At 46.5% G+C, this 27,850-nt stretch overlaps 2 protein-coding genes across 2 annotated transcripts in view; both read right to left on the bottom strand.

Moving 5' to 3' along the window:
• Positions 1–8,844: 8,844 nt before the first annotated feature.
• Positions 8,845–27,850, bottom strand: part of LOC141121829 (uncharacterized) — a 31,578-nt gene continuing 12,572 nt past the window's right edge. The window contains 4 exon segments of the mRNA XM_073611544.1: positions 8,845–9,396; positions 9,399–9,743; positions 15,514–16,012; positions 17,488–17,541. Of these exon segments, the coding sequence (XP_073467645.1) occupies positions 9,107–9,396; positions 9,399–9,743; positions 15,514–16,012; positions 17,488–17,541 (1,188 nt within the window). The 3' untranslated portion in view covers positions 8,845–9,106.
• On the bottom strand, positions 17,977–19,099 carry LOC141121900 (gastrula zinc finger protein XlCGF66.1-like). The gene is made up of 4 exons (XM_073611656.1): positions 18,661–19,099; positions 18,401–18,535; positions 18,191–18,314; positions 17,977–18,074 (listed from the first exon to the last, which is right to left on the bottom strand). The coding sequence occupies exons 1-4, from the start codon at positions 18,754–18,756 to the stop codon at positions 18,040–18,042; spliced, it is 390 nt and encodes a 129-aa protein (XP_073467757.1). The 5' UTR covers positions 18,757–19,099; the 3' UTR covers positions 17,977–18,039.

The following is a 27,850-nucleotide window of genomic DNA, read 5'->3' as shown; positions in this document are numbered from 1 at the left end:
AGCCTCCCACAGGAAGGCCATTGCCAGCTTCACTTCTTGGATGGCCGAGGCCCTGGCCAGTTCTTCTGAAACACCCCTGAGCACTGAATCCACATTCTCTATCCAGACTTCCATTGCCTTGGACATGGCTGCGATGGCCAGGGCGAGCTTGCAGTCCATACCGGCTAGCCCGTAGATCCTCTTGAGATCTTGATCTATTCTCCTCTCGAGCCCATCTTTGAAGGACACAGCATCCTCCAGAAGAAGAGTAACGTGCTTAGTCAATCGCATCAGTGCCGCATCTACCAGGGGAGCATTTTCCAAGCGCTTCACGTCGTCTGTCTTGAAGGGGTAGAGACTTGAGTTTTTATTTGACAAAGAGGTCTTCTTGTCCACTTTACCCCATTCATCCACCATAATGTCTTTCAACTCTGATAGAAAATTAGAGCGTTCCTTTCCTAGGTGCTTAAAGAACGTTCCTTGGCTGGGGGAGTGGAAGGACCTTCCCATTTGGGAGCCTCTTTGACTGCTTTAATCAGTGGTGAGACTAGGGCAAAGTCAAAGCCTCCAAAAAAACCTCATCTCCCTCAACTTCGCTGGCTGAAGACCCGGGAGATTCATCATAAGGCTGGGATAGACCTGGATCTTCTTGGGCCTCATCAGCCAGGGAGCCTGATATAGTGGTGGACTGGCTCCACGTGCGCATCGTACGACATTCCTTTAGGGTATGCTGCATCACACGCTTCACTAGAGACTCTATTTGTTGGTTTTCATTCTCTTTTTCCCCAACTGCCCAGGCAAAGCACGGATCACATAAAGATTTGCCCTCCGGGTCTCGTGTCCCACATCCCCAGCAGGCTCTGCGGTCATGGCGGTGGGTACGGTGTCTGGAGAAGGAATGGGAACATCTCCTCTGTCGCATAAAGATTTGCCCTCTGGGTCTCATGTCCCACATCCCCAGCAGGCTCTGTGTTTATGGCGGTGGGTACGGTGTCTGGAGAAGGAATGGGAACATCTCCTCTGTTGATGGGGTCCTAAACGGAGAGTCGCGTCTGGACCTGGACAAAGAACGATGATGTTGTGGCCTGACATGGTCTCTGTTGTCCCGTGCCACGAGCTGGCGATCTGACCTGGAAGGGCTAAAAAGAAAGAAAGAAGTTAGGAAACAGAGGCAGGTTGTAGGGCACATGTCTAACAACGAGCATTTCCTGGCCCTTCCCCCTCCCTCGCACATACCTTGTGCATAAGGGCTGGCCGCAAGAAGGCAGTGACCTGTCCATGGCACCCTGTTGGAAGACCACGCAAGGATCCCACAGTCCGTAAGCAAGGGTCAAAAAGGGGTACCCGGTGACCAAAAAACATAAGGATTATACTTCCCCTTTAAGAGCAGCCACTCCCCGTGAACCACGGTCCTGGCTAGTGCTTACCAGATGCCAGACGTCCAGGGCTTGGGAAGCTGCCGCACGCTGCCCGCAGGAAATCCCACAGAGCCAGGGGCTGACAGTTATTTTTTTTTCTTTTAAATACCCACCCTGATGACGTCACCGCTGCGCTCAGCTCACGTCTGAACTGGATCAGACATCAGGTGCCTGCGCGGCTGCCGGGTTCATCCACTGAGCTGCGCATGTGTGAACCAAGTCTCTGGTTTTGTGCATGCGCGGAAGCTTGCTGCGGCCGCGACCCAGAAGAGAGACGGTGTCCTGGAATGTAGAAGTGTTCCATGTGCCATGAGAGGCTGTAACTAGAGCCTGGGATAGAAACAACAGGTGAAACGGACAAACGACAAGTACAAACATAAACCGCTGTCATGGAGGGATTTCTGCTGAGGGCTCCAGACCTTGCCAGCCGACTGCGCCACGCTGGACGTCTGCTCCTGGGCATACGCAGGCTTTCCCCCACCACTGGGACATACATGCCTGAAGCCACTCACCCGCCGTGGTTGGGCCCTGGGCTTTTCGCACTGCTTGAGTAGTATGCCCGACTCCGGCCCGCTCTGAGCTTATCCATCCGGTCTTGGACGTCATGTGAAAAACGTAAGTGTATACTCTGTAGGTCCAATGAGGAGGACAAAAAAGGAACACAGTCTCTAGCTGTGAGCTCAAATTTATGGGAATGGGGACCTATAGCATTGGAGAGGAGGCGAGGTTAATCCACACGTAGGCTGCCATGGAGTCTGTCAGGAAAAACAATTTACACAAAGTTGTCATTGAAATGATATATTGCTCACATATGCCATTGGCATATGTGAAATTACACCTCAAAATACAATTTGCTGCTTCTCCTGAGTATGGGGATACCACATGTGTGGGACTTTTTGGCAGTCTAGCCGCGTACAGGACCCCGAAAACCAATCACCACCTTCAGGATTTCTAAGGGCATAAATTTTTGATTTCACTCCTGACTACCTATCACAGTTTTGGAGGCCTTTAAATGCCAAGATAGCACAAAACCCCCCAAATTACCCAATTTTGGAAAATAGACACCCCAAGCTATTTGCTGAGAGGGAAGTTGAGTCCATGGAATATTAAATATTTTTCCTCAAGTTTTGGGAAAATTACAATTTTTCGCAGCTATTTGCTGAGAGACATGTTGAGTATTTTGCAGATCTCACTTTTTGTCACAAAGTTTTGAAAATTGAAAAAATATATATTTTTTTCCTTTTCTTTCTTCATTTTCCAAAACAAATGAGAGCTGCAGAATACTCGCAATGCCTCTTTGCAAATACCCTGGGGTGTCTACTTTCCAAAATGGGGTCATTTGGGGAATGTTGTGCTATCTCTACATTTCAGCACCTCTAAAACTGTGATAGGTAGTGAGGAGTGAAATCACCATTTTACGCCTTTAGAAAGCCTGAAGGTGGTGATTGGTTTTCTGGGTCCTATACGTGGCTAGGCTCCCAAAACGTCTCCCACATGTGGTATCTCCATACTAAGGAGAAGCAGCAGAATGTATTTTGGGGTGTAATTTCACATATACCCATGCCATGTGTGAGAAATATATCATTTAGTGACAACTTTGTGTAAAAAAAAAAATAATTGTAATTTTCCTGAAACTTGTGGCAAAATATAAAATATTCTATGGACTCAACATGCCTATCAGCAAATAGCTTGGGGTAATTTGGGGGGTTTTGAACTGTCCTGGCATTTCATGCCCAACATTAGAAGCTTATGCCACACATCACCCACTCTTCTAACCACTTGAAACTTCTGTGTCCTTCTGACACTTTTGGATTACATGAAAATGTATTTATTTTTTTGCTAGAAAATTACTTTGAACCCCCAAACATTATATATATATTTTTTTTAAAGCAGAGGCCCTACAGATTAAAATGGTGGGTGTTGCAATTTTTTTTTCACAAAGTATTTGCGCAGAGATTTTTCAAACGCAATTTTTGGGGAAAAAACACTTTTTGGATTTCAATGCACAAAAACACACTATATTGCCCAAATGTTTGGTGAAATATAAAAGATGATCTTATGCCGAGTACATAGATACCAAACAGGACATGCTTTAAAATTACGCACACCCGTGCAGCAGAGACAAACTATATACATTTTTAAAAGCCTTTACAGTTTACAACTTTACATTTACAGAGGAGGTCTACTGTTAAAATCACTGTCCACAATCTGACGTTTGCAGTGATACCTCACATTCATGGTGCATTTGCTGTTTACATATGACACAAGACCGCTTTCACCTTTGCATTCACCTTTGCGCACGTGCATGAGAGGACAGGGGTGCTTTAATTTTTATTTTATTTTTTAATTATTCATTTTGCTTTTTATTTTATTTTTACACTGTCCCTTTCATTTTTTTGGTTGTTTTTTATCATTGTTTTTGTTATCACAGGGAATGTAAATATCCCCTTGAAAAATTTGGGGTCTATTAGACTCTAAATCTCTCATCAGCCCTTAAAGCATCTAACCACACCAAGATCGGTGTGATAAGATGCTTTCCAAATTTCCCAATGGCACTGTTTATTTCCGGCGAAACCAAAATCATGAAATGCTCGTAGCTTCCAGTTTCTTAAGCCATAGAGATGATTGGAGCCATTCTGGTCTCCGATCAGTTCTATGGTCAGCTGGCGGAACCACTGGCTGCATTTTTGGGTTCCCCAGTGGGACAGGAGAGCCCGAGAAAACCATGGGAGACAGCGGGAGGAGGGGAAATGTTCCCTCCCACTGCTTGTAAAAGCAGTCTAGCAGCTAAATAGCAGCTAGGATTGCTTTTACATGAAAGCCGTCTGCTGGCTGAAAAAAATGACACCAAGATGATACCTAAAACCTGCAGGCATCATTCTGGTATAACCACTCAAAGTCCAGCAACATACAAGTACGTCGCTGGTCCTTGTTTAGCATATATTGTTCTTTTTTTTCATGCAGCTTTTGGGTTAAATGAAAAAAGAGAACCTAACAGATTCCACCATTCACATCGATCAGTGGTATGCCCAACATTAGAATACCGCCCTGCATCCACCCACTTCTAATGATGGGCATACATGCACCATAATTTTTTTCGTTCAGCCCATGGGCTGAGCGAAAAAAAAAAAGAACCTAACCGATTCTTCAGTTCACATCGATCGCTGTGGATGAAGAAATCTCTGCCAAGAAAAGTAAATAAAAATATATGCTGAAGCATAGGAGCAATCCACCCCTAATGTCCACCAAAGCCCCTATGCTTTAGCACTGGAGTCACTGATTTATGTATCGTGAGAGCAAACTCTGTTGCTGTCAAAATAAATAAATCAGTGCTGCAGCTGAATGGTGTACCTGCAAAGCAAACAATGGTAATTCAATAAAACATTAACTCAATAAAACAACTTTTTTTTAATTGCAATCCATGCCAGAAAAAGAGTAAAAAATATATGCCGAAGCATAGGAGCAATCCACCCCTAATGCCCACCCCTGCCCCCATGCTTCGGCATATATGCTCTTTTTTTACCTTTGTTGGTGAAATCAGCACTGGAGTCACGGATTTACGTATCGTGAGAGCAAACCCTGTTGCTGTCAAAATAAAGAAACCGTGCTGCAGCTGAATGGCATACCTTCAAAGCAAATAATGGTTAAAGCGCAGTTCTGCCAATTTTTTTTTTTAAAGTCAGCAGCTACAAACACTGCAGCTGCTGACTTTTAAAATAAGGACACTTACCTGTCCAGGGCACTCGCGATGTCGGCACCCGAATCCGATCTCTCCCTCGGCTCTTGGGTGCTGCCACCACCATCTTCGGTAAGGGAATCAGGAAGTGAAGCTGCGCTATCCCACTGGTCTCTCCTGTCTTCTGGGACCTGTGTGTATCCCAGAAGACAGCGGGGGGGACGGGAAGTGGCATAGATACCCGCGGGTGGCTCAGGTATCTATGCCCAGAAGTGGGAGCAAAATACCTGTATTAGACAGGTATCTGCTCCCCCTGAAAGGTGCCAAATGTGACACCGGAGGGGGGGATTCCAAAAAGCAGAAGTTCCATTTTAGGGTGGTTTTCCGCTTTAACAATAAAACATAGTAACAATACAGTATAACAGTAGGACATACCTGAAAAGCAAATACGATAAAACACAGTAACAATAAAACATTCCAGTTAAGCATAAAATACAGTAAAACAGAGCAGAACAATATAGAGAGAAGGGTAATAAAATTACAACTATTATTGGCTTTTTTATTTATTGTTTTAACTTTTATTGTAACTATAAACGTTACAGCTTAGGGTCTCTCAAAATGTGATGGCCATCTAACATCTTTCGAAACCTTGTGTGTTAGTGTGCCCTAGGACTGTGCCATGCTGTACCCTATTCTAATACTCCACTAGTGTGTGGTAGTGACGGAAACAATCACCGATGCAGAGACCAGGTTGGTCAGGACAGGAGAGCCAATAATAGTGGGTATAACATCTATATCCGCTTTTTCTACAGATACTACATCTTCTCTGGGGTGTTCTGCATTTACATTGCGGAGTTGGGACACAGCACCGTCTGGAAACAGAAGGGCTGTGATGATCTCTTCCTGGAATTTTAAGAAGGATCCAAATTTGTCCTGACGCTTTGTATAGCACATAAGCATTCAGCAGAGCCAATTGGAATAAGTATACAGACACTTTCTTATACCAGCGTCTGGCCTTACGGGCAATTAAGTACGGCACCATCATCTGGTCATTGAAGTCTACCCCTCCCATGTTAAGGTTTATTTGTGGACACAGAGGGGCTTCACAGCAACACCAGTCACTGTTGGAATTTTGACTATCGTATCTGCGTGAAGGGAGGACGAACGAAAACATTCCCTGTGTCCCTCCACTTCACTGCAAGCAAATTATTACATCTCAAGCAGGCTCTCTCCCCCCATCTAAGTCAGGTTTCTACAAGTCATTGGGGGAAGCCCCGACGATTAGATCGCACGCTGCCACATGCGGCAATTCCACAATCAAAAAGGTGACTAAAAAGCGGCACGCTTTTGTAATAATTGTCCACTACAAGTGGTACCCCTTTCCGAATAAGGGTGATACCAAGTCCCAAACAATCTTACCGCTGCTCTCTATGTAGTGTGGGCATCTGTGGGGCTCCACGTGACTATTTCTTCCCCTCATAAACCATAAAACTATATATATAAGCCTGTTGCCCTGTCACAGAACTTATACATCTTGACCCCATATCTGGCACGCTTGCTGGGAAGATACTGTTTGAAAGACAAGCGGCCAGAAAATTTAATCAGGCACTCATCAATGCAGACAACTTGATCAGGAATAAACAGGGCTGCAAACTGTTGGTTGAAGTGGTTTACGGGGGGGCGAATTTTGTGGTGCCAATCATATCCAGGGTCACCTCGAGGACGACAGAGTTCATTGTCATTGAAGTGCATGAACCACAAGATCTGCTTGTATCTAGTCCTGGCAATGCAAGCAGAGAACACGGGCATATGATGAATTGGGTCAGTGGACCAATATGACCGCAACTCATTTGTTTTAGTTATGCCCATGAGGAGGGATAGGCCCAGAAATTACTTAAATTTGGAAACCGTAATAGGTTTTCATTCTCTGGCAAGGGTCAAATTGGGATTAGCGGCAAAGAATTGACCAGCATACAAATTGCTTTGGTCCACAATAGATCTATAGAGAAAAAAAAACAGTGAATAAAAATCAAGTGACGTAAAATCAACTGTTTCCACCGGTATCCTGGGTTGGCCAGTGAATGGGGAAAGTACAGGTGCTGCAGAAGTGGTGGGCTCCCAATCAGGATTGGCATATGCAGCTGGAAGGGCACTATGGGCTCTACGGGCCTGTCTTTGTCTTCTTGGTGGCTGTGGGGCACTACTTGTGCTAGCCACCGCACCAGCTTGAACTGGACTTATGGGACTCGCCACTTCACCAAGTGTTACTGCAGTGCTGGTTTGTCTATGACCAGGATTTGCTAGGCCACCGGTGCTTGCTAGTTCACCAGAAGGATGAGCGGCACTAGTACTGGCTCTCTGCTCCATATGAGAGCCATGCGGTTCTTGCACCTCAACATAAGAACGGGGTCGGGTACGCCTGACCTTAGCAGGGACCACTACTCCATCGTCAGAGCTATCTGTCAGGGTGCCCCCTGACTGCTCTCTACCAGTTCATATACGCAGCCTGAATCTGACAGCGGAGCTTCCCTATCGCTCTTCACTAGTGTACCTCTGTTTGGACATTTTGGCCACTAAATTTATAGGTACAACTAGTGCGACTCACAGGGAAAAAAAAAACATAGGTTGTCACCGACCACTTCAATCGCTACAAAAAATGAACTGTTAGCATATGCAGGGATCAGGCCTGACTCTGCAAACGCTGCAGTTATGTATGTTGTGTTTTTTTTGTAAGTGACAGTGATCGGTTGATACTGCACTTGGGTGGGCTGGGCTGGGCTGGGCAGAGGGGCTAAACGCAGATGCTAGCAGGTGTCTGGGCTGATCCTGCTAAGGCTGTGTTTTTGGGAACACTAAACTATTGGGGATGCTAGTATAGATCTGATCAGATCAAAGATATTGATCCATTCAAACACTATACTAGTAAGGGAGGTGTATGGTGTGTGCGTGGGTGTTGGCGCTACTTGCACTAATCTGACACTGCCTGGGACTGACGCTGACCCTAACTGACGCTAAAACCTAACTGATGTCACCTGCTGGGCGATCAGGAGGTTAAACCTTTATTAGGTAATATATGGTGGGTACCCTGATGCTATAAAAAACTGACGGTGACAGTAACTAGCTAACACGCGTGACACTAAATACAGTGCTCAGAAAAGACATGTGTACATTATATAGGTGACAGAGGGTGAAAGGGTAACTGGGGGTGATCAAGGGGTTAAACCTATATTAGGGGGTTAATAGGGGGTACCCTAAACCTATCTGGGCCTGACCTAATGCTGACAAGGGACACTAGTACAGTGATCAGTGAAAATCTGAAAACTGCACTTGGTGACACAGTGACAGGGAGTGAAAGGGTTAAATGAGGGGGGGGGGGCGATCAGGGGGTGAAAAGTGTGCCTACGTGTACTGATGTCAGTGTAATGTTGGTGCAACTTCACTTTTAGATGTCCTCTCATCTCTCTGGAACTGAAAGCGGAGGTGACATCACTTCCTCTGCCTGTGTCTACATTTAAGGACAGAGGACAGTTTCTCATTCACCAGAACCGATCACCAGGTTCAGGCCAAAAATCATTGGCCTGGGCCTGGAGACTAATCGGTTCTGAAATGAATCCGATCACTATGGGGATGGCGGGGCATACGCATGTGTTCCCTATAACCGCAGGCGCAAGCTACGGTGCCCTACAGCGATTTGCGCAGCAGTGCCAACTGTCGCCATATAATGACAGTGGCTGGTCGGCAACTGGTTAAACAGACCTCTAAGTGTTTGTGAAAGCTTACACCACAAATTGTGCTCAGCCAATGAAAGGTAATGACTCCATTTTTATTTTTCTACTGTTATCAATGGCCAACACGGTACAACACTTCATCCATGTCTTTGGTGATCTCTGATCTCCTTATGAACTGTTTCTTACATGATGAAGATCAGCCATGGAGTATATCTGAGGTGTATATCAGGGTGTGCTTCTTCCCCACATGAGAGCTGTGATGTCCAGCAACATTCATATAGAAGACATTTCCCACACTCACGGCACTAATATACCTCAAGAGTTGTGTGAGATCCCTGATGTAAAGAAAGACAGGACTTCAGTGAGTAACAATTCCCACACTCAAGACAGGAAAGTGGCTTCTCCCCCGTGTGAGATCTCTGATGTGTGGAAAGATTGGACTTCTGTGAGTAACATTTCCCACACTCAGGACAGGAATACGGCTTCTCCCCTGTGTGAGATCTCTGATGTCTGGAAAGATTGGCCTCATCTGAAAAACATTTCCCGCATTCAGGACAGGAAAAAGGCTTCTCCCCCATGTGAGACTTCTGATGTCGTAAACATTGTACTTGTCAGAAAAACAATTTCCACACTCAGGATGGGAAAGTGGCTTCTCATCTGTGTGAGATCTCTGATGTGTTTGAAGACTGACCTTATATGTAAAACATTTTCCACACTCAGAACAGGAATACGGCTTCTCCCCTGTGTGAGATCTCTGATGTGTGTAAAGATTGGACTTCACTAAAAAACATTTCCCACACTCAGGACAGGAATACGGCTTCTCCCCCATGCGAGATCTCTGATGTGTGTAAAGACTGGACTTCTCTGAAAAACATTTCCCACGGGGGGCGTGGCCCAGACCGGCATGTGAGAGGACGCACTTCTCACAACTCCTGCCTGATCCTCAGATTGATCCTTTCCCGGCACCCCTGATCCTGATTTTTTTCGGCCCCCCAGCTGGCTTCCGAGACCCTCTGCCATCCGGACCCACCACCGGCCCTCTGTACAAGCGCTAAGACCCGCCGAGGCCCGTTGGAGATGGCGGGACCGGACTCTCAAGATGGCGCTGCCGCTGCAGCAGCTAAAGCACAGCGCACGCCGCGAATAACGGACAAGCCCAGGGACAATACCAGCAAGAAACAGCTAAAAGGACCGGGTAAGGAACATTACAGAGACATGACATATTATACACAGAAATTACAAAACCCGGAGGACACGGGGGCGGGGGGGGGGGCGGCGAGCAATGGGGAAGCTGCAGATCTTTTTTCACAAGCTGACTGGGGCCTAGATACAGAAAATATGCCTGAGCAGCTCCATGAGAACTCTAATCATCCTCCCTCCCCCCCATCGTCAGATGAAATAATAGAGACCCTGGAGCAGCCCACCCTGGCTGATATTTTGAAGGCTGTTAATGTGTGCACAGCCACAGTCACTGATATGAAGGAGCAGTTTGGGGGCCTAAGGGAAGAGGTTTCACTACTTAGACAAGACCTGCAAAAGATTAGAGAAAGAGCAACTGCAGTTGAGAGCAGAGTGAGTGATCTGGAGGAGCAGGTACCCCCACTGGCACGAGAAGCAAAGGCAGCTTATCGGTTGGCCCAAGACACATACAACAGAGCAGAAGACACGGAAAATCGTTTACGCAGGAACAATGCTCGGATCGTTGGCCTCCCCGAGAAATCAGAGGGCAGAGATCCTACATCGTTTGTGGAGAGCTGGCTGATTGAGTTATTTGTCCGTGAAGCTTTTTCGCCATTTTTTACAGTGGAGAGGGCCCACAGAGTGCCGGGGCGTCCTCCCCCACAAGGTGCTCCCCCCAGATCAATGTTGGCCAAATTGCTACACTACCGTGACAGAGAGGCAGTGCTCAGATGTGCAAGAGAACAGGCCAATGTGAAGTTTAATGAAGTGAGAGTGTCATTCTATCCGGACTTTTCGGCTGAGGTGCAAAGAAATAGAGCTAGGTTCAGCGATGTGAAAAGGCGCCTCAGAGCTTTACAACTGCCATACGCCATGCTATATCCGGCAAAGCTGCGAGTAACTGCGGAAGGACATGCTCAATTCTTTGATTCTGCCAGAGAGGTGGCTGCCTGGCTAGATCATAACGAACAAGCACTACGCCGTCACCGTGCGGATGTGGAGGGTGACTGACCGGGACACATTTCTAGATGCTAAGAGTGCTGTCTACAAATTGAGATGTCGCACCCCCTCTCTTTAATTGTCTTTTTTGGACTGCAGAGTCATTACCATACCCTTTTGATTTTTGTTTTTATACCCTCTACCATAATCTACCAACACACCTGACCTTTTCCAAGTTACCCAATTGCCGGGAAACATCCTATATCTCTTCAGTGAAAGGAACTGAACTGTGAAACCCCCCACTACTCAACTTGAGATGTGTGACTTATTAGTTGGTCTGCTTTTAGGCCGTGTTGGGCCCTACAGGCCTACCTTGTTGGCATGGCTCATCAGGCTGTCCATTCTGTTTATTTTGGCTAGGCCTCTCACAGGAGTGAGAGAGTCAAATCACAAAAGGAAATACCCTAGTGCAGTTGCACTGATGTTTGTTGGCACCATTGTGCTATGTTATTTTTTACAATCTGTTTCTTACCACAGTCCAAGAAACTTACTCCCACTAACCCCATGGTACTTTGTTCCCACTCAAGTCTACTGCTATTCCTCCCAACAGGATCTTGGTGGTCTCTATAAAAGGAAGCCACCTTATGTCCTACCCTCGCAGCTAACTGTGTTTTTGCCATGGCAGGTTCCCCAGTGATCTCCTGGAATGTCAGGGGCTTGAACTCCCCCCTGAAACGTACTATGATTTTCTCATGTCTGAAAAAGTTTTATCCTGCAATTATCTGCTTAAACACATCTAACATCTGATTCTAAAAATTGTATGGGGTATAGATGGATCGGGTGGTCGTACCACTCCACCCACACCTCCTTTTCTCGGGGGGTGAGTGTGGTGATACACAACTCCCTGGATTACCAGGAATTTGAGTCAAAAATAGATCAGGAGGGTAGATTTGTTTTCCTGCATTGCCGCATTGGTACTCTGAGGTGTGTCCTGGCCTGTGTGTACATTCCTCCCCCGTTTAATGCTCGGGTACTCCGGCTTCTCCTGGAATTTCTGGAGGGGAAGCCGGATCTCCCATTGCTGTTAGTGGGAGATTTCAATAGTTGGTTGACTCCGGCCTTGGATAAACACCCGGGCCCGAGCACCCCAACTCCATATAGGCTAACTCCTCTGGCTAGATTACTTCAGGAGGTGGGATGGTTGGACTTATGGAGACACCGGAATCCCACGGCTAAACAGTTCTCCTGTTTTTCGAAGGCACACGGCTCATTATCTAGAATAGATTTGGTAGTGGGAAACCCGGCTATGCTCTCCTCGGTCTTGGACATCTCGTACAAACCTCGGTGTGTGTCTGATCATTCCTATATGGTGATAACTCTTATTGTATCCCACCAGTCCACACTCCCTAAAGTACCGTGGAAATTCAATGCCTTTTGGCTTCAGCTTTTTACCTCCCCTGAGAAATTAGAAGGTAACATAAAAAAGTTTTTTTCATGTCAACTGGGCTCGTTGTCTGTCCTTGCAGAATGGGAGGGCTTTAAAACACACCTTAAGAAAATACTTAGCAATGAGGTTACCCAGATTAAGAAACACTCTGAGGTGCTACGGGAAACACTGGAATCCCATGCTTGCTCCCTTGAGGCAAAATATGTTCAGGATCCAACTGATTCCGCAAGGGAGGCGTGGCAGTCGGCTCAATCAGCATATGAGCATCTGCTGGCCTCCTCGGCGGACAAAAAGAGATTTTTCTCCAAGACTGCTTTTTTTGAGGAGGGGGAAATGATGGGACGTCTTTTAGCTAGAATAGCTAATTCTGAAAAGAGATCTCCAGTAATCGGTTCCATAAAGAAGGCTGATGGGCGGCTAGTACACTCCCCAGATCAGATACTCCAGACATTGGCGGAATTTTATGAACAGTTATACTGTTCATCTTCTAGATATAGTTCCGGAGAGCTGTCTAACTACTTGGATGACATTGTATTTCCACAGCTTACAGATTCCCAGAGAAAAGAATTAGACTCCCCTTTGACTTTGGATGAGTTACAGGAGGCGGTCGCAGGGTTCCCTGACTGTAAGGCTCCCGGGGGGACGGCATCCCTATGGAAATCTATAAAACCTATTCTGAGATACTACTCCCCAAGCTGTTAGATGTATTTCTCACTGCTAGGGAACATAATACCCTAGCTCCCTCCATGTCCAGGGCCCATATTGTGTTAATTTTAAAACCTTGCAAAGATCCAGTAGACCCAGCCTCATATAGACCGATATCCCTACTGCAATCAGACATCAAAATATTAGCAAAAGTTTTGGCTATTAGGTTAAATAAGGTGGTTGCCTCAATTATACACCCCGATCAGGCGGGATTTATGCCCAACAAATCAACAGCAATAAATCTTAGAAGGCTATATCTTAACATGCAGTCCCCACCGGATAACAAAGGTTAGAGGGCGTTGCTGTCCCTAGACGCAATGAAAGCCTTTGACAGCGTGGAATGGCCATATCTATGGGAGGTGATGAGGAGATTCGGCTTTGGAGAGATATACATCTCTTGGGTGCGGCTGTTATATCACTGCCCTCAGGCAATAATTAGAGAGGCGGGTAGAATGTCGATGCCCTTTGCTCTGGGGCGTGGTACACGGCAGGGGTGCCCTTTGTCCCCCCCTGCTGTTTGCCCTGGCCATAGAGCCGCTGGCAATACGGATTAGGGATTGCAGGGATATCACCGGCTTCTGTTATGGAGATAGACAGGAGAAGGTGATGCTTTATGCAGATGACACCATGATTCTCTTGGGGGACACTGACCAATCCCTAAAAAACACAATGGACACAGTGGCTCGCTTCGGGGAATTTTCAGGTCTTAAAATAAACTGGTCCAAATCAGCCCTAATGCCGTTAGACAATACACGTCTATTAAATGAAGAGAAAGTTGGGGGAATACCTATATCCGCTTCCTTTAGATACCTGGGGATACAGGTCTCTCCCAAGATTAGGGAATACAGTCAGCTGAACATTTCCCCACTGTTGGCTCGATTTCGTTTACGAGTCAAAACCTGGAATGCTCTGTGTATGTCGGTTGCGGGCAAGGTGAATCTAATTAAAATGATTCTAATGCCTCAACTGCTATACATACTACACAATTCACCAGTAGTCATTCCACTCAAGATATTCAGGATAGTTAATGCCATTTTTCGTGAATTAATATGGAAGAACCGCCCACCTAGGATAAAACTAGAAAATTTACAACGCCCTAAGGATGAAGGTGGCCTTGCATTACCGAACCCATGGCTTTATTACCTGTCATCGCAAATGCAACATTTGATAGGTACCATGGCCATGGAGGGGGAGTCTACAGTCAGGATCCCTGGCGCTTCAGAGTATATATTACTACATACGTTAGGGGGTAAATCAGTCCCCACGGCTTTAGAGGCCTCAGCTTTTAGCAAACCTCAGAAGTGTTTTCCCACTTATGCCCTCATACAAAAAATATGGAATAAAACTAAGTATATTCAGGAGGCGACAGGTATTTGTGAATATAGTCCTATATGGGGAAATGAATCCTATCCAGAACTTGCTAAATTACAACATGCGGAGAGGTGGAAGAGATTTGGCACTCTTTACTTAAAGCAAATTATAAGTGAGGGAACATTGCGATCCTTTGATAATTTGAGGGACCTATACGGACTTCCGACTTCCATGCTGTTTTATGATATGCAACTTAGGCATGCATTTGACGCACAGTCAAAAACCGCTGACTGGCACACTAACTCAAACCCGTTGGTAGATTTGCTTAAAGGGGCGGAGACCTCTAAAGGATTCATTTCCCAGAGCTATGGCATTTTACTTTCCATATGCTCTCTGAATGTAACGCAAAGACTAACGCAACTATATACACTTTTGAGAACGTATTATACACCTCATAGATTACACAATATGGGATTGCTTTCTACTACAACTTGTACTAGATGTAAGAGAGATCATGGAGATTTAATACATATGTTGTGGAGGTGCCCCAGACTGCATGTGTACTGGAGGGGAGTGGTGGATACGTTGGGCGCGGTGTATGGGGTCTCAATTCCGCTGGACCCTAGACACTGCATTCTGAATGTGTTAGATGAACTGGACTGGGAACCCCATGTCAGAGAAGCCCTATCTAGAGCCCTCTTTGTGGCCCGTAAGCTAATCATGGTACATTGGAAATCTGAAACGCCCCCCTCAGTCAAGGAATGGATTACTGCACTAGGTAATATATTGAGAATGGAAAAGATTATATACCAGCATAGGAGATGTTCAAGGAAATTTGAAAAACTCTGGGAACCATGGCTAGACACTCCTGGGCTTGCCCCGGAGGACCTGGTCATGGATAGATTATTGCGCCTTAATAATGGCTGAAGGCACTAGGTACCCTGTATCAGGCTTGAATGGAGCCTAGAGCTCCGGTTGGTTACAGACGGAGGGTTGGAACTTTGAAAGATGCAGATGCAGTAATTTCATTTCTTTTTATAATCTTTAACAGTGGGAACTGTACTACATTATTGTATAGATGTGATTCTATTTCTGACGCTACGCCTGTTTATGCTATTATGTATTATGTACTTGTGGCTTCTTGGACTGTATGTACTTGGTTTTCAATAAAATCTTTTTCTTGGATAAAAAAAAAAAAACATTTCCCACACTCAGGACAGGAATACAGCTTCTCACCTGTGTGAGATCTCTGATGTTTGTAAAGATTAAACTTCACTGAAAAACATTTCCCACACTCCAGACAGGGATATGACTTCTCCCCCGTGTGAGATCTCTGATGCTTGTAAAGATTGGACTTCACTGAAAAACATTTCCCACACTCAGGATAGGAATACGGCTTCTCCCCCGTGTGGGATCTCTGATGTGTGTAAAGATTGGACTTCACTGAAAAACATTTCCCACACTCAGGATAGGAATACGGCTTCTCCCCCGTGTGGGATCTCTGATGTGTGTAAAGATTGGACTTCACTGAAAAACATTTCCCGCACTCAGGACAGGAATACGGCTTCTCCCCTGTGTGAGATCTTTTATGCACATCGAGATTGGATTCAAAAGGGAAACATTTCCCGCACTCAGTACAGGAAAACCTCTTATCTGTTGGAAGGACGGCACCGACCCTCACAGTCTGAGGTTCCTCAGGATAAGAGGAATACAATGGTCTATCTACACTGTGTGGTGCCGGATGGACATTTGAGGTAGCAGGGTTTTCTCCTAGACTATACTGTGTGATGTCCTCATCTTCTACTTCACAGTCTGGAGACAAAGTGAGACAATCCTCTGAGGTTTTCTTCATCTCCCGTCCATCTATTAAAATAGAAATAAAAAGATTATTACTAGACATGAGCCGATTGGTTCCCCTAAACAAGGACTCTGCCCACATTGGGCAGCTCTCTGAGGATCTTACAATTCCACCCTCAAGGTAACTAGTAAATGGGTCCTCTGATCTCCAACCAGATCATTTCTTTATTCATGGACCTTAGTCAGTGAGTGAGGAAACAACGAGAACTGTCTTTTATAGGAGTGACAGTGATGAGGGGATTATAGGACAAGTGTCCCCACCCCCTCTATCACTCATTACAATCTTCCCAACACAAGAAGTACTGCACTTCCTTATACAGTCCATGATTTAGTCATGAATAACAGCGGGGCTGAGCCCCACCAGAGGTCAGAGAGTGAGGATGGGGGGAGAACAACCAAGATGAAGACTGGTTATTGACTCCTCCCTCAGGTCACTTTGTTTAAGGTTCAAATGTTTGAGGATGTTATCACATTATTATGAATGTGTAAAAGTCTGTGCTCCAATCAAATCATCAGATATAAAATGTCCAGCTGGTAGAAAATATGTGTAACAAAAGAGAATACATATTTATAAGATACAACAGATAGGACTATATAGTATCAGAATGATGTAATGTACAACAAAGTGTATATAGTATAAGGGCCAGGTCTAAAAATAATGGTATTCAGTAATCAGTGCAAACTTAAATGTTTACATGAGACAAGTTGCAGAGGTCCCACACCGCTGCCTCCCATCTCCTGAGACTGCACTCAGTGACTTGGGTCTGATACTTTATAGACATATCCCTCCACCCGACGTAGGCAGCAGACTATAGAGCAAGTAATCCTGGGAAAATTGCTCTGTCAGAGATCTTACTAGACCCGGGTATGGGGCAGAAGATGCAAAATACATGCCCCAGGTGCCCAGGTCTAGTAAAGCCTGTGATGAAAATAAACATTTTGTTGACAGATGAACCCCAGAATCTCCATAAATCCAGTCTAGATACATACATTGTGTCTGCAGCACAGAGAAGGAAGATTATCTGAGAGGAATACAGGATGGAGAACACAGTTCAGGAAAGTGACCAGGGTATTACAGGTTGATATCACCCAGTCCCCGCTCTACTCTGGACCAATCAGTGAGCAGTATGGGTGGAGGAATGTATTTAGTGTTAATGACCCACCTGTGCTGATCTCTGTAGGAGTGTCCTCCTCTATAAATGTCCCCGTTATTCCATCCTCCTCCATAGACTGCTGATCATCCCTCACATACCTCTCTTCTTCTGCTTTACCATCAAATTCTATATCGATTGGATCTTCACTCTGCAACAAGAAAATGACAGAAAATATCATCTGTAAACTATAAGCATACATAAAAAATTCACACATGATACCTACAAGTCTAGTCATGTTCTAGATGCTCCGTTCCACCAACCTTGTAACAGTGAGGGATGGTGTGACCTTCCTGTTTGGAATCCCAGGAATACAGAGAACAGGGACAGGGACATCTCTCTGGCGGGTTTTTGTAGCTAAATGACTCCACCATGGTGTTCTGGTACAGGTCTTTTTGTTCTTTTGGAAAATCTGACTCCTTCATCACCCCATCCTCATCATCCTCTTCTTTTATCTCTTCTTTAACCTCAGCTTTAGAATCTCTCAGGTTTCCACTCTGAATATAGAATAAAAAAGGCATCAATTGTAACAATATAGATAATGTACAGATCCTAATGATACTATCAGTGATTGTTTCTCATCTACCTGATAATGGTGAGGGATGGTGTGACCTTCCTGTGTGGAATCCCGGGAATACAGAGGACGGGGTCATCTCTCTGGTGAGTTCCCATTTCTGGGTCTATCTGTAGGAAACACACACACTGACTGAATACATTGTTTCTATGTGTTTATCAGATGATGGGGGATCTAGGTGGACCCTCCGTACTGCTCTCTCATTTACAATAAATTCTCCTCTTACCCGGTGATGTGAGGGGCGGCTGATTGTCCATCATGACGTCCTTGTAGAGATCCTTGTGTCCTTCTAAATACTCCCACTCCTCCATGGAGAAATAGACAGTGACATCCTGACACCTTATAGGAACCTGACACACACAATGATACAGTCACCATCCAGACACATCCCTTGTCTGTTACTGGATAATGTCCCAGAATTCCCAGCACCGCTCACCTCTCCAGTCAGCAGCTCCATCATCTTCTTGGTGACTTCTAGAATCTTCTGCATGTTGTGTCTCTCAGGTTTTAGGGAGTCACATGGAGGCACTGTGATGGTCATATGATCACCTGACTTCACAAGAGGAAATCTCTGTATAGGAAAACCATTAGGAATATCATGTTAGAATCCCAGAATCCTCCTCACCTCCCTGGTCAGGTCTGTTTTATTAGTAGAGATAAGAGTGATGTCATGTGACCTCCCATAATCCTCCTCACCTCTCTGGTCAGCAGGTAGATGATCTCTAGGGTGAGGTTTAGTATCTTCTCAGTCATGTGACTCCGATCCTCCTCCATCCTCATTGGTGCTATCATTTGATCTATACAGGTTTCCTTGTAGATGGTAACTTTGGGAAATTAAAGTAAGAATTAATTGGATGGTATTGGTCACACAATAATAGGATATGGATGTGAGGAGGGGGGGATTGGAGGGTTGCTGTACATTTAAGGACTACTGCCTTCATGCCCCTCTTTAAATATCCCTGTCTGTTTTGTGTCCCCCACAGCCCTTCAGCCCACCTAACCACTCAGAGTTGTTCAGCACTATTACTAAGAGACCCCCAAAGTCCTTCAGCTTCACTTCCTCCTCGGGGGTCCTAGAGTCTTTTAGATGAAGTAAACCCTCAGAGGTTTGCAGAGTCCTTTAGTCCCACTACCTCCTCAGAGACCCTACTTTACTCAGAACCAGTGGCGGAACTACCATGGTCGCAAAGGCTGCACCTGCCACTGGGCCCTGGCATTCTGCAAATGCAGAGAGGGCACTAAGACAGCAGGAAAGGGTCCTGCTTTAGGAGTAAAGAGTGCTGGGATCAGTGGAGGCTCCCCCGTGATTGCAGAGCCCCCTTGCTGTCCCTGATCTGCCCCCAACGCGGGCACAGCACCCTCCAACATCAGCCAACTCCTCTCCCGACTCCTCCTTCCCAGACACAAGCTTGAAGTTCTACATACTGGGAGGGCTCTGCGCCGGCTCTGAGGGACCATTCACTGATGCCAGCTACAGGGTCCGGAGCATGGCGAGTGCTTGTATGTGGTGTGGGGGTCCTCAGTGTGTGTGGGGCCCTTGATATGTGTGGGGGGCAGGATACTCTCTCTGCACCTCTGCCAGCTGCTCTCTGGAGTTTCTGCTCAGCCTTCTGCTCCATCTCTTCACTTGTCCCCCCAACACCTGGGTTCCCTTTCCAGGGCTGCCCATATTATTGCCCCTTCATCTGCCCCACCCATTTCTATCCCTTGCCCATACCCCCCTCTGACTGGCACACCAGTTGAGACACCCTTCCCCCCATTCCTGTACCTCATCCCACCCTTTGTCATCACTTGGAAACTTCAGTGGCTGCATTGTGCCAGATTTGGGGTCACAGAGAGCAAAGCACCTCGCTGGGCACTGCAGAAAGGGATCGGTGGAGGTGAGCCCTGTGTGTGCAATCAGTGGAGGTGAGCTCTGTGTGTGCAATTGGTGGAGGTGTGCCATGTGCATGCGATCGGTGGAGGTGAGCCCTGTGCACGAGATCGTTGGAGGTGAGCCCTGTGCATGTGACCTGTGGAGGTGAGCCCTGTGTGTGCAATTGGTGAAAGTGAGTCCTGTGTGTACAATTGGTGAAGGTGAGCCCTGTGTGTGCAATCGGTGAAGGTGAGCCCTGTGTGTGCAATCGGTGAAGGTGAGCCCTGTGTGTGCAATCGGTGAAGGTGAGCCCTGTGTGCAGTCGATGGGGGTGAGCCCTGTGCGTGCGATCGGTGGAGGTGAGCCCTGTGCGTGCGATCGGTGGAGGTGAGCCCTGTGCGTGAGATCGGTGGAGGTGAGCCCTGTGCGTGAGATCGGTGGAGGTTAGCCCTATGTGCAAGATCGGCAGAGGTGAGCACTGGCTGCAAGATCGGCTGAGGTGAGACATTGGTGGACCTACCAGGTTGCAAAGGTCATACTTGTGATCAGACTCTAGTGTTACGCTACCATGGGGGGGCCAAAGACAGCAGAAAAGGGTTCCACTGCAGAAATAAAGGGCCACGGAATCAGTGGGAAGGGTCCTGGGACCGCTGGAAAGGGCCATGGGACCAGTGGGTCAGGGGTGTCCTTCATGGTTTCTTTCACCAGGGCCCTGAGGCTGGGTTCACACCTATGCGAATTAGATGCGGGTTTCCCCACATCCAATTTGCATGACAGGAGAATGTGATCGGCTCTCTATGGAGTCGGTTCACATATCACCGAGGCGGCTGCAGAGCGGCTAGCACAGAAACGCTGTGCGTCTTGCCTATGGAGATTTTTAGGTTCCGTAATTTCTTGAGTAGTTGTGTCATCGTGGGGAGAGCAATTAGGTTACAAAAATAAACATGGCTATTATTAGTATTATTCATCTAAGCAAGCAAAATCATCAGAAGATATATTATAATTACCCTCCAAGTATCAGATAATAGATGGTCAGACCCAAAGATGGCTGCCAATTAATGGGTGGAGATGAGCTTCCTCGGAGTGGCGTCTCTCCTCTAGGTGATGATCTGAGTGTCCTCAGGAGATGGTGTCTACGTTCCAGATGGTGTGAGTAGATGGTCCCCCCTCAGTGTGTCTCCTTCCCATCTTACTGAGTGATAAAACAATCCCCTCATAAAATGTGAATAAACCCCGCCCAGAAGGAGGGACCTTCTTCTCCTTATTGGTGGTTTTGTCTGATAACTACTTATGTGTTTACTTTTGTATTACCTCCCTTGACCACCAGGTGGCACCCTATGAGCAGACCTATTCATCCTATACATTCAGTCTATCTGGGGACTGAAGTAACTCATCTGTTATAGGGAACAATTATTACTTCACAAATGGGACCTTGTGAGAACTATACAATGCCTTGGAGAGGAGATATTATTCCTGATGTATGTATGATCGGTACTTTCTGGTCTAACGGGAATTAAATGGAGATTTTTATCTGTCAGGCAGTGGATTTTTATATAGCAATTTTAAAAATAGTTGTACACAATAGAAAGAAAAAAATATATCATTTTGGATTACCAATAAACAAGTATATGATAATATTATGACTGGACCCGTGTTAGATAAGATGATAATTTGGGTCATAATCACGTCTTTTTAAAAATTATTCTGTATACGGAAACAGTGAGATTCCTTCTGGTACAATTTCACCAAAACGAAATGAGCCCCAACGTTGTTCATAGTTCCATCTTACCAGATGATGAACGGCACATCTGTCCATCTATAAAAGTCACACTTATATATGAGCATAATAATCATCATGATGAGAACAATCTCCACATATTTTACAGTTACCTTCATAATACATCCATAGCGTTCAAGTTGGCTTATCCTCCTAACCTTGGAATGTGGTGAAACTTGATGTTCTTCATTTAGTGGCACAATAGAGATAGACTGTCAGGCCAGGTTCACACTGGTACGACACGACAGTCATACGACACACAGTCGTATGACTATGGATCTGACTTTGCCCTGCGACTTGAAGTCCAACATCCATCCGACTTCAATGAACGGGGATCCAACTTTGATCCTGACAATGCCAGGCTCTTTGGGCCTGGTATGAATCTTTAGGGTAAACTCCACGCGAAATGTTAAAAAAAGGCATGGGTTTCCCCTCCAAGACCATACCAGACCCTTCGGTCTGGCATGGATTTTAAGGGGAACCCCCACAACTAAAAAACAGCGTGGGGTCTGCCCCAAAATCCATACCAGACCCTTATCTGAGCAAGCAGCCTGACAGGCCAGGAAAGGGGGTGGGGACGAGCGAGTGCCCCCCACCTCCTGAACCGTACCAGGCCGCATGCCCTCAACATGGGGGGATTGGTTCTTTGGGGCAGGGGGGCCCTGCGCCCCCCACCCCAAAGCACCTTGCCCCCATGTTGATGGGGACAAGGGCCTCTGTCCGACAACCCTGGCCAATGTCACCGCCAGGGGCATGATGGGGCAGTGACATGATAAGGGGGTGGAGCCTCCGTACGGCACATCGCACACCTAGCATTAGAGCGGGTAAGAGCATTGAGTCAACATTGGAGGAAGAACTGATGGAGAAGACAGCGGACATAGGGAGAAGAACCGGAGAGGGCTAGAAGACAGCAGACAGAGGAAGAAGAACCGGAGAGGGTGAAGACATCGCCAGAAGAGGGAGAAGAGCCGGAGAGGGGAGAAGAAATCGGAAAAGAGATGCTGAAGCTGCCTTAAATTTTTTTTTTTAAACGTGTGTACTGTTTTGTTTTTAAATTTTTTTTTATAAGGTGAATGGGTAGGGGTATGTACCCCATACTCATTCACATAGGGTGGGGGGCAGACCCCGACAACCAATGGCCAGGGTTGTCGGGAAGAAGCCCTTGTCTCCATCAACATGGCAAAGCACCCACCCCCCCATGTGTCTCAGAAGCATCAACTTCTCAGAATAAAAGGCAACGTAGGATCAGGGTGTGCCAACACAGGAGAAGAAACAAAGGCAGCCTTGAGACTCTCAAAGGCCTTAATGGACTCCGGAGACCAACTCTGTGGGTTGCCGTCTTTCCTGGTCATATCAGTCAGGAGCTTGACCAGAGACGAGAAGTTATGAGCAAACTTCCGATAATAGTTGGCAAAGCCAAGAAAACGCTGCAGAGGACGTAAACCCACGGGTCGAGGCCACTGTAGGACCGCTGAAAGTTTCTCTGGGTCCATCGAAAAACCAGCAGTGGAAATGACATAGCCCAGTAATTTAACCTGTTCACAATGAAATTCGCACTTTTCCAATTTACAATAGAGATTGTTCACTCTTAGTCTCTGAAGCACACGACAGACATCTGTGTGGTGGCTCTCCAGGGACTTGGAAAATATGAGGATATCGTCGAGATAAACCACCACACATAACTGCAACAAATCTCGGAGAACATTGTTAATGAACTCCTGGAAAACTGCCAGAGCGTTACAAAGGTCAAAAGGCATTACCAGATACTCATAATGACCTGATCTGGTATTAAACGCAGTTTTCCACTCATCGCCCTCCTTAATCCTGACGAGATTGTATGCCCCTCTCAAATCAAGCTTCGTGAAAACCGTTGCTCCCTTGAGGCGGTCAAATAACTCTGTAATCAACGGAATGGGATAGGCATTCTTAATCGTGAAATGATTGAGACCCCTATAATCGATACAAGGTCTCAGCTCACCAACTCAGCTCAACTCAGCTCTTCTTCACAAAAAAGAAACCAGCACCAGCAGGAGACGAAGGTTTGCGGATGAAACCTCGAGAAAGTGCATCTGCAACATACTTCTCCATGGCTTTATCCTCGAAGACCGACAAAGGGTAAACCCGGCCACGAGGGGGTATGGCACCAGGTTGAAGGTCAATTGCGCAATCATACGAACGGTGTGGAGGCAAAGTACCGGCTTGACCTTTGTCAAAGACATTGCTAAAATCGCGGTACTCCTCCGGCAGGGAGGAGAGTGAAGAGGTACACAGGACCTTGGCTACCTTCTGGAAGCATCTCTCACTGCACTGCGGCAACCAGGACAGGACTTCAGCACGGAGCCAATCAAAAGAAGAGTTGTGCCTCTGTAACCAAGGATAACCAAAACCAGAGGAAACTTAGGTGAGGAAATAACTTGGAATTGGATTATCTCATGGTGAAGGGCCCCTACGGCCATGGACAACGGAACAGTCTCATGAGTCACATGAGCAGGCTGTAGAGATCTCCCATCAAGAACCTCAATGGCAAGTGGAGTCTCACCCATCTGCAACGGAATTGAGTGCTTCGATACAAAGGCAGCATCAATGAACAGGCCTGCAGCCCCAGAGTCGATTAGAGCCTGTATCTCGACGGATGACTCAGCCCAAGACAGGGTAACCAAAACCAGGGGCTTATCTTTCTGGGAAACTGGAGACGAAACAACGCCACCTAAGGTCTGTCCATGACAGGACCTCAAGGTTCGGGCGTTCCCTGAACCGGTAGGACAAGACTTTAAAAAGGGACCAGCCTGGCCACAATAAAGGCACAATCTGTCCCTCCTCCTAAGGGATCTCACATCTGCAGAGAGACGCGTGAAGCCCAAGTGCATGGGTTTATCTTCACAGACCGACTCGGTACCAGGAGGCATGGGAGGTGAGGGAGGCAAGGGTGGGACTGCAAAGCTCGGAGACAAATGTACAGGGGGCTTGCGCCAGCGCTCCATAAAGAGAGTCTTTCTCTGAGTCTGGAGTCAATGAGGATGGCAAATATGATCAATCTCTCCAGCTCAGTGGGTATATCTCGGGCTGCTATCTCATTCTTGATGTTATCTGAGAGACCATGAGAGAAGGCAGCCACGAGGGCCTCATTGTTCCAAGCAACCTCTGCTGCCAGAGTACGGAATTCAATGGCGTAATTGGCAAAAGTTCTCGTACTCTGTTTGATGGACATGAGGCTCTTGGCAGCAGAAGCGGAGCATGCGTGAACGTCAAATACCCTTTTGAAGGAAGCCACAAATTCTGGGTAACTCAGGACCACAGGTTTTTGCATCTCCCATAGAGGATTTGCCCAGGCCAAGGTTCGCTCAGAAAGCAAACATATCACGAAACCTACTTTGCTTCTGTCCGTGGGAAATGCCTGGGGCAGCATCCCAAATTATATCTCAACCTGGTTGAGAAACCCTCTGCATTGAACTGGATCACCCCCAAATCGCTGGGGAAGCGGAGCGGAACCAGACATGCCTCTTATAGAGGTAATACTCGAGGCGGGTGCCTGCACAGAAACTGGAGCAGCAGCAGGGACGGCCTGCAACACAGGTTGTACCAGAACAGCCATAGTGGAAGATTCCAGGTGAGCCGTGCGGTGATCCTGGTCATCCAAACTGGAAAAAATATTACCAGCAAGCAGGATCAGGAGCCAGAAGGGACGTAAGCCGGGCAAGTCTTCAACAGGAGCACAGGAGAGTCTCTGAGATGTGACCAAAGGCAAAGGCAGAGATGAAGTGAGCTGGACGGCTTTAAGTAGCCAGGACTGACGAGCAGATCATCAACAGCTGAGTCACTGTGGAGAGAAAGGAGCTGGCAATTAGCCGACAGCTGAGCGGCCAGCTCAGAGAAGGACGGGCTGAGTCCAGCCCTGACACACCCCCTTTCCTGACCTGCCGAGCTGTGTGCTCGGATAAGGCTCTGGTATGGATTTTGGGGGGACCGCGTGGGGGTTCCACTTAAAATCCATGCCAGATCGAAGGGTCTGGTATGGTCTTGGAGAGGGAACCCATGCCATTTTTTTTTATTTTTGCATGGGGTTCCCCTTCAAGATCATCAGAACACAAGTCGCATGCCAAAGTCAGATCAGTTAGGACGACGATACAACTTCAGTGATATTCAATGGGCTGAAGTAGGATCAAAGTTGGACTAAAATAGTGCAGGGAGCATTTTCAAAGTCAGACCAACTTGTGTCTGACCAGTTAAGACGGCTTTCATAGGGAAACATTGATTTTTACAAGTCATGAGCTCCCAATGTCGGAGCGTTTGTCGTACCAGTGTGAACCCAGCCTGAAAGGTCCCAGTATGTTGATTGGCTCACCTGGTAAATAGAAAATGTCTCCTCATCAATACAGATGTGTGTGAATTCTTACGTCTCGTTAACATAGACCAGGGCTTTTATTCAACTGTTTTGTGCTGTTAATGAGTACAACAAAGAGAAGACCCTCTGTGTATCTTGCTATAGAATGCTGGCCTGTGTTTGTTAGGTCCAAGGTTTGTCATACAGATACAATTTGGAGAACGATAAGAAGAGTCTTTTCTAGGCTTTAGGTGGGGAAATAACAAAAACCCATTGTCCAGAAACTGCAAGGAAACTTTCCCTTTAGGCTCCATGCACACTGGACGTTAAAGTAAGGTTATAAAAACGCCAGTAGCTTTGCTGTGAGTCTACTTTCCAAAATGGGGTCATTTGGGGGGTATTGTACTGCCCTTCCATTATAGCACCTCAAGAAATGAGATAGGCAGTCATAAACTAAAAGCAAGTTCCAGAAAATGTACCCTAGTTTGTAGGCGCTATAACTTTTGCGCAAACCAATAAATATACACTTATTGAATTTTTTTTTACCTGAGACATGTGGCTGAATGCATTTTGGCCTAAATGAATGACTAAAATTGAGTTTATTGTATTTTTTTATAACAAAAGGTAGAAAATATCTTTTTTTTTTTTTTTCAAAATTTTTTGTTTATATTGCAAAAAATAAAAACCATAGACGTGATTAAATACCACCAAAAGAAAGCCCTATTTGTGGGGAAAAAAAAGGGCGCAAATTTTGTTTGGGTACAGCATTGCATGACCGCGTAATTACCAGTTAAAGCAGCGCAGTGCCAAATTGTAAAAAGTGCTCTGGTCATTAAGGGGGTAAATCCTCCAGGGCTGAAGTGGTTAAGATAGGCTTTTGTCTGCAAGACACTAAAAATTTGTCTTGTCTTCCTGCGGCCTCCCCCTCCCGCATGTGGCGGTTGAACCCATTCTGGTTCACCACCCTGCCGGACTTGGATGCCGTCCAAAGGGAATGGACACACTTTTTCCGCACCAACCTGGACTCAGCGCCTGCCGGGTCGGTGTGTGAGGCTTTCAAACTCCATGCCCATTTGGTTCTGTCTACACGCATAAAAAGGCACAAAGGCACATCCAAGCTCACACTGCAACAGTCTGAAGAGCTGTTGAGCTCCCTCGAACAGGTGTTTCTCACAGACCCCTTGGCAGCCAACGCTTCCCTTGTCGATTGCAATCCAGACTTACTGATCAATTACACTTTGAAAAGGGCATCCTTTTTAGTAAACAACGCATTTTTGAACATGGCGAATGCGCGGGTAAACTGCTCGCTTATCTCGACCACAGACCCCCAGTAGTGGTACGGCTCCAGTCAGCCTCTGGGGCCATGATTTTGGACCCTAACTTGGTGGCAGAGGAGTTCAGGCAGTTTTACTCCGACCTATATACATCCACAGCACAACACACACAAACTGAATTGTCCCAGTTCCTCCAGGACATCGACTTCCCCACCCTTACCCACTCCCAAAAGTCCCAACTAGAGGCGCCTATCACCTCAGATTGCATTATCGAGGCGTTGGCACACCTTCCACCCTCTAAGGCACCTGGTTCTGACGGCCTCCCCCTAGAATTTTATACACAGTTTCCTGAAGTCCTCATCCCCAAACTGCAGGCTCTATATAACCACATTTTTGACTCCGCGACCCTCCTGTCATCCATGGGAGAAGCTCTCATTGTTCTCATCCCCAAACCCGGCAAGGACCCCCTCTTTCCAGAGTCCTACCGCCCCATCTCACTCCTACAACTAGATGTAAAAATCTTAGCCAAAATTTTTGCCCTGCGACTCAATAAAATAATACTCAGCCTGATTCGCCCTGACCAGACCGGGTTCATGCCCAACAAGAACACTGCATTCAACCTTCGCAGGCTCTTTATGAACTTGCAGGCCACACATGAC

Source organism: Aquarana catesbeiana, unplaced genomic scaffold, assembly GCF_042186555.1.
Source record: "Aquarana catesbeiana isolate 2022-GZ unplaced genomic scaffold, ASM4218655v1 unanchor233, whole genome shotgun sequence".
NCBI classification, from domain to species: Eukaryota; Metazoa; Chordata; class Amphibia; order Anura; family Ranidae; genus Aquarana; species Aquarana catesbeiana.
This window is presented reverse-complemented; position numbering and strand designations above follow the sequence as displayed.

Coding starts and splice junctions, on each gene's coding strand:
- LOC141121900 (XM_073611656.1), bottom strand. CDS start 18,756: ATGATAGCACCAATGAGGATGGAGGAGGATCGGAGTCACATGACTGAG. Junction 18,536..18,660: donor TCTACCTGCTGACCAGAGAG/GTGAGGAGGATT, acceptor TTTCCTATACAG/AGATTTCCTCTTGTGAAGTC. Junction 18,315..18,400: donor TGGAGCTGCTGACTGGAGAG/GTGAGCGGTGCT, acceptor TGTGTGTGTCAG/GTTCCTATAAGGTGTCAGGA.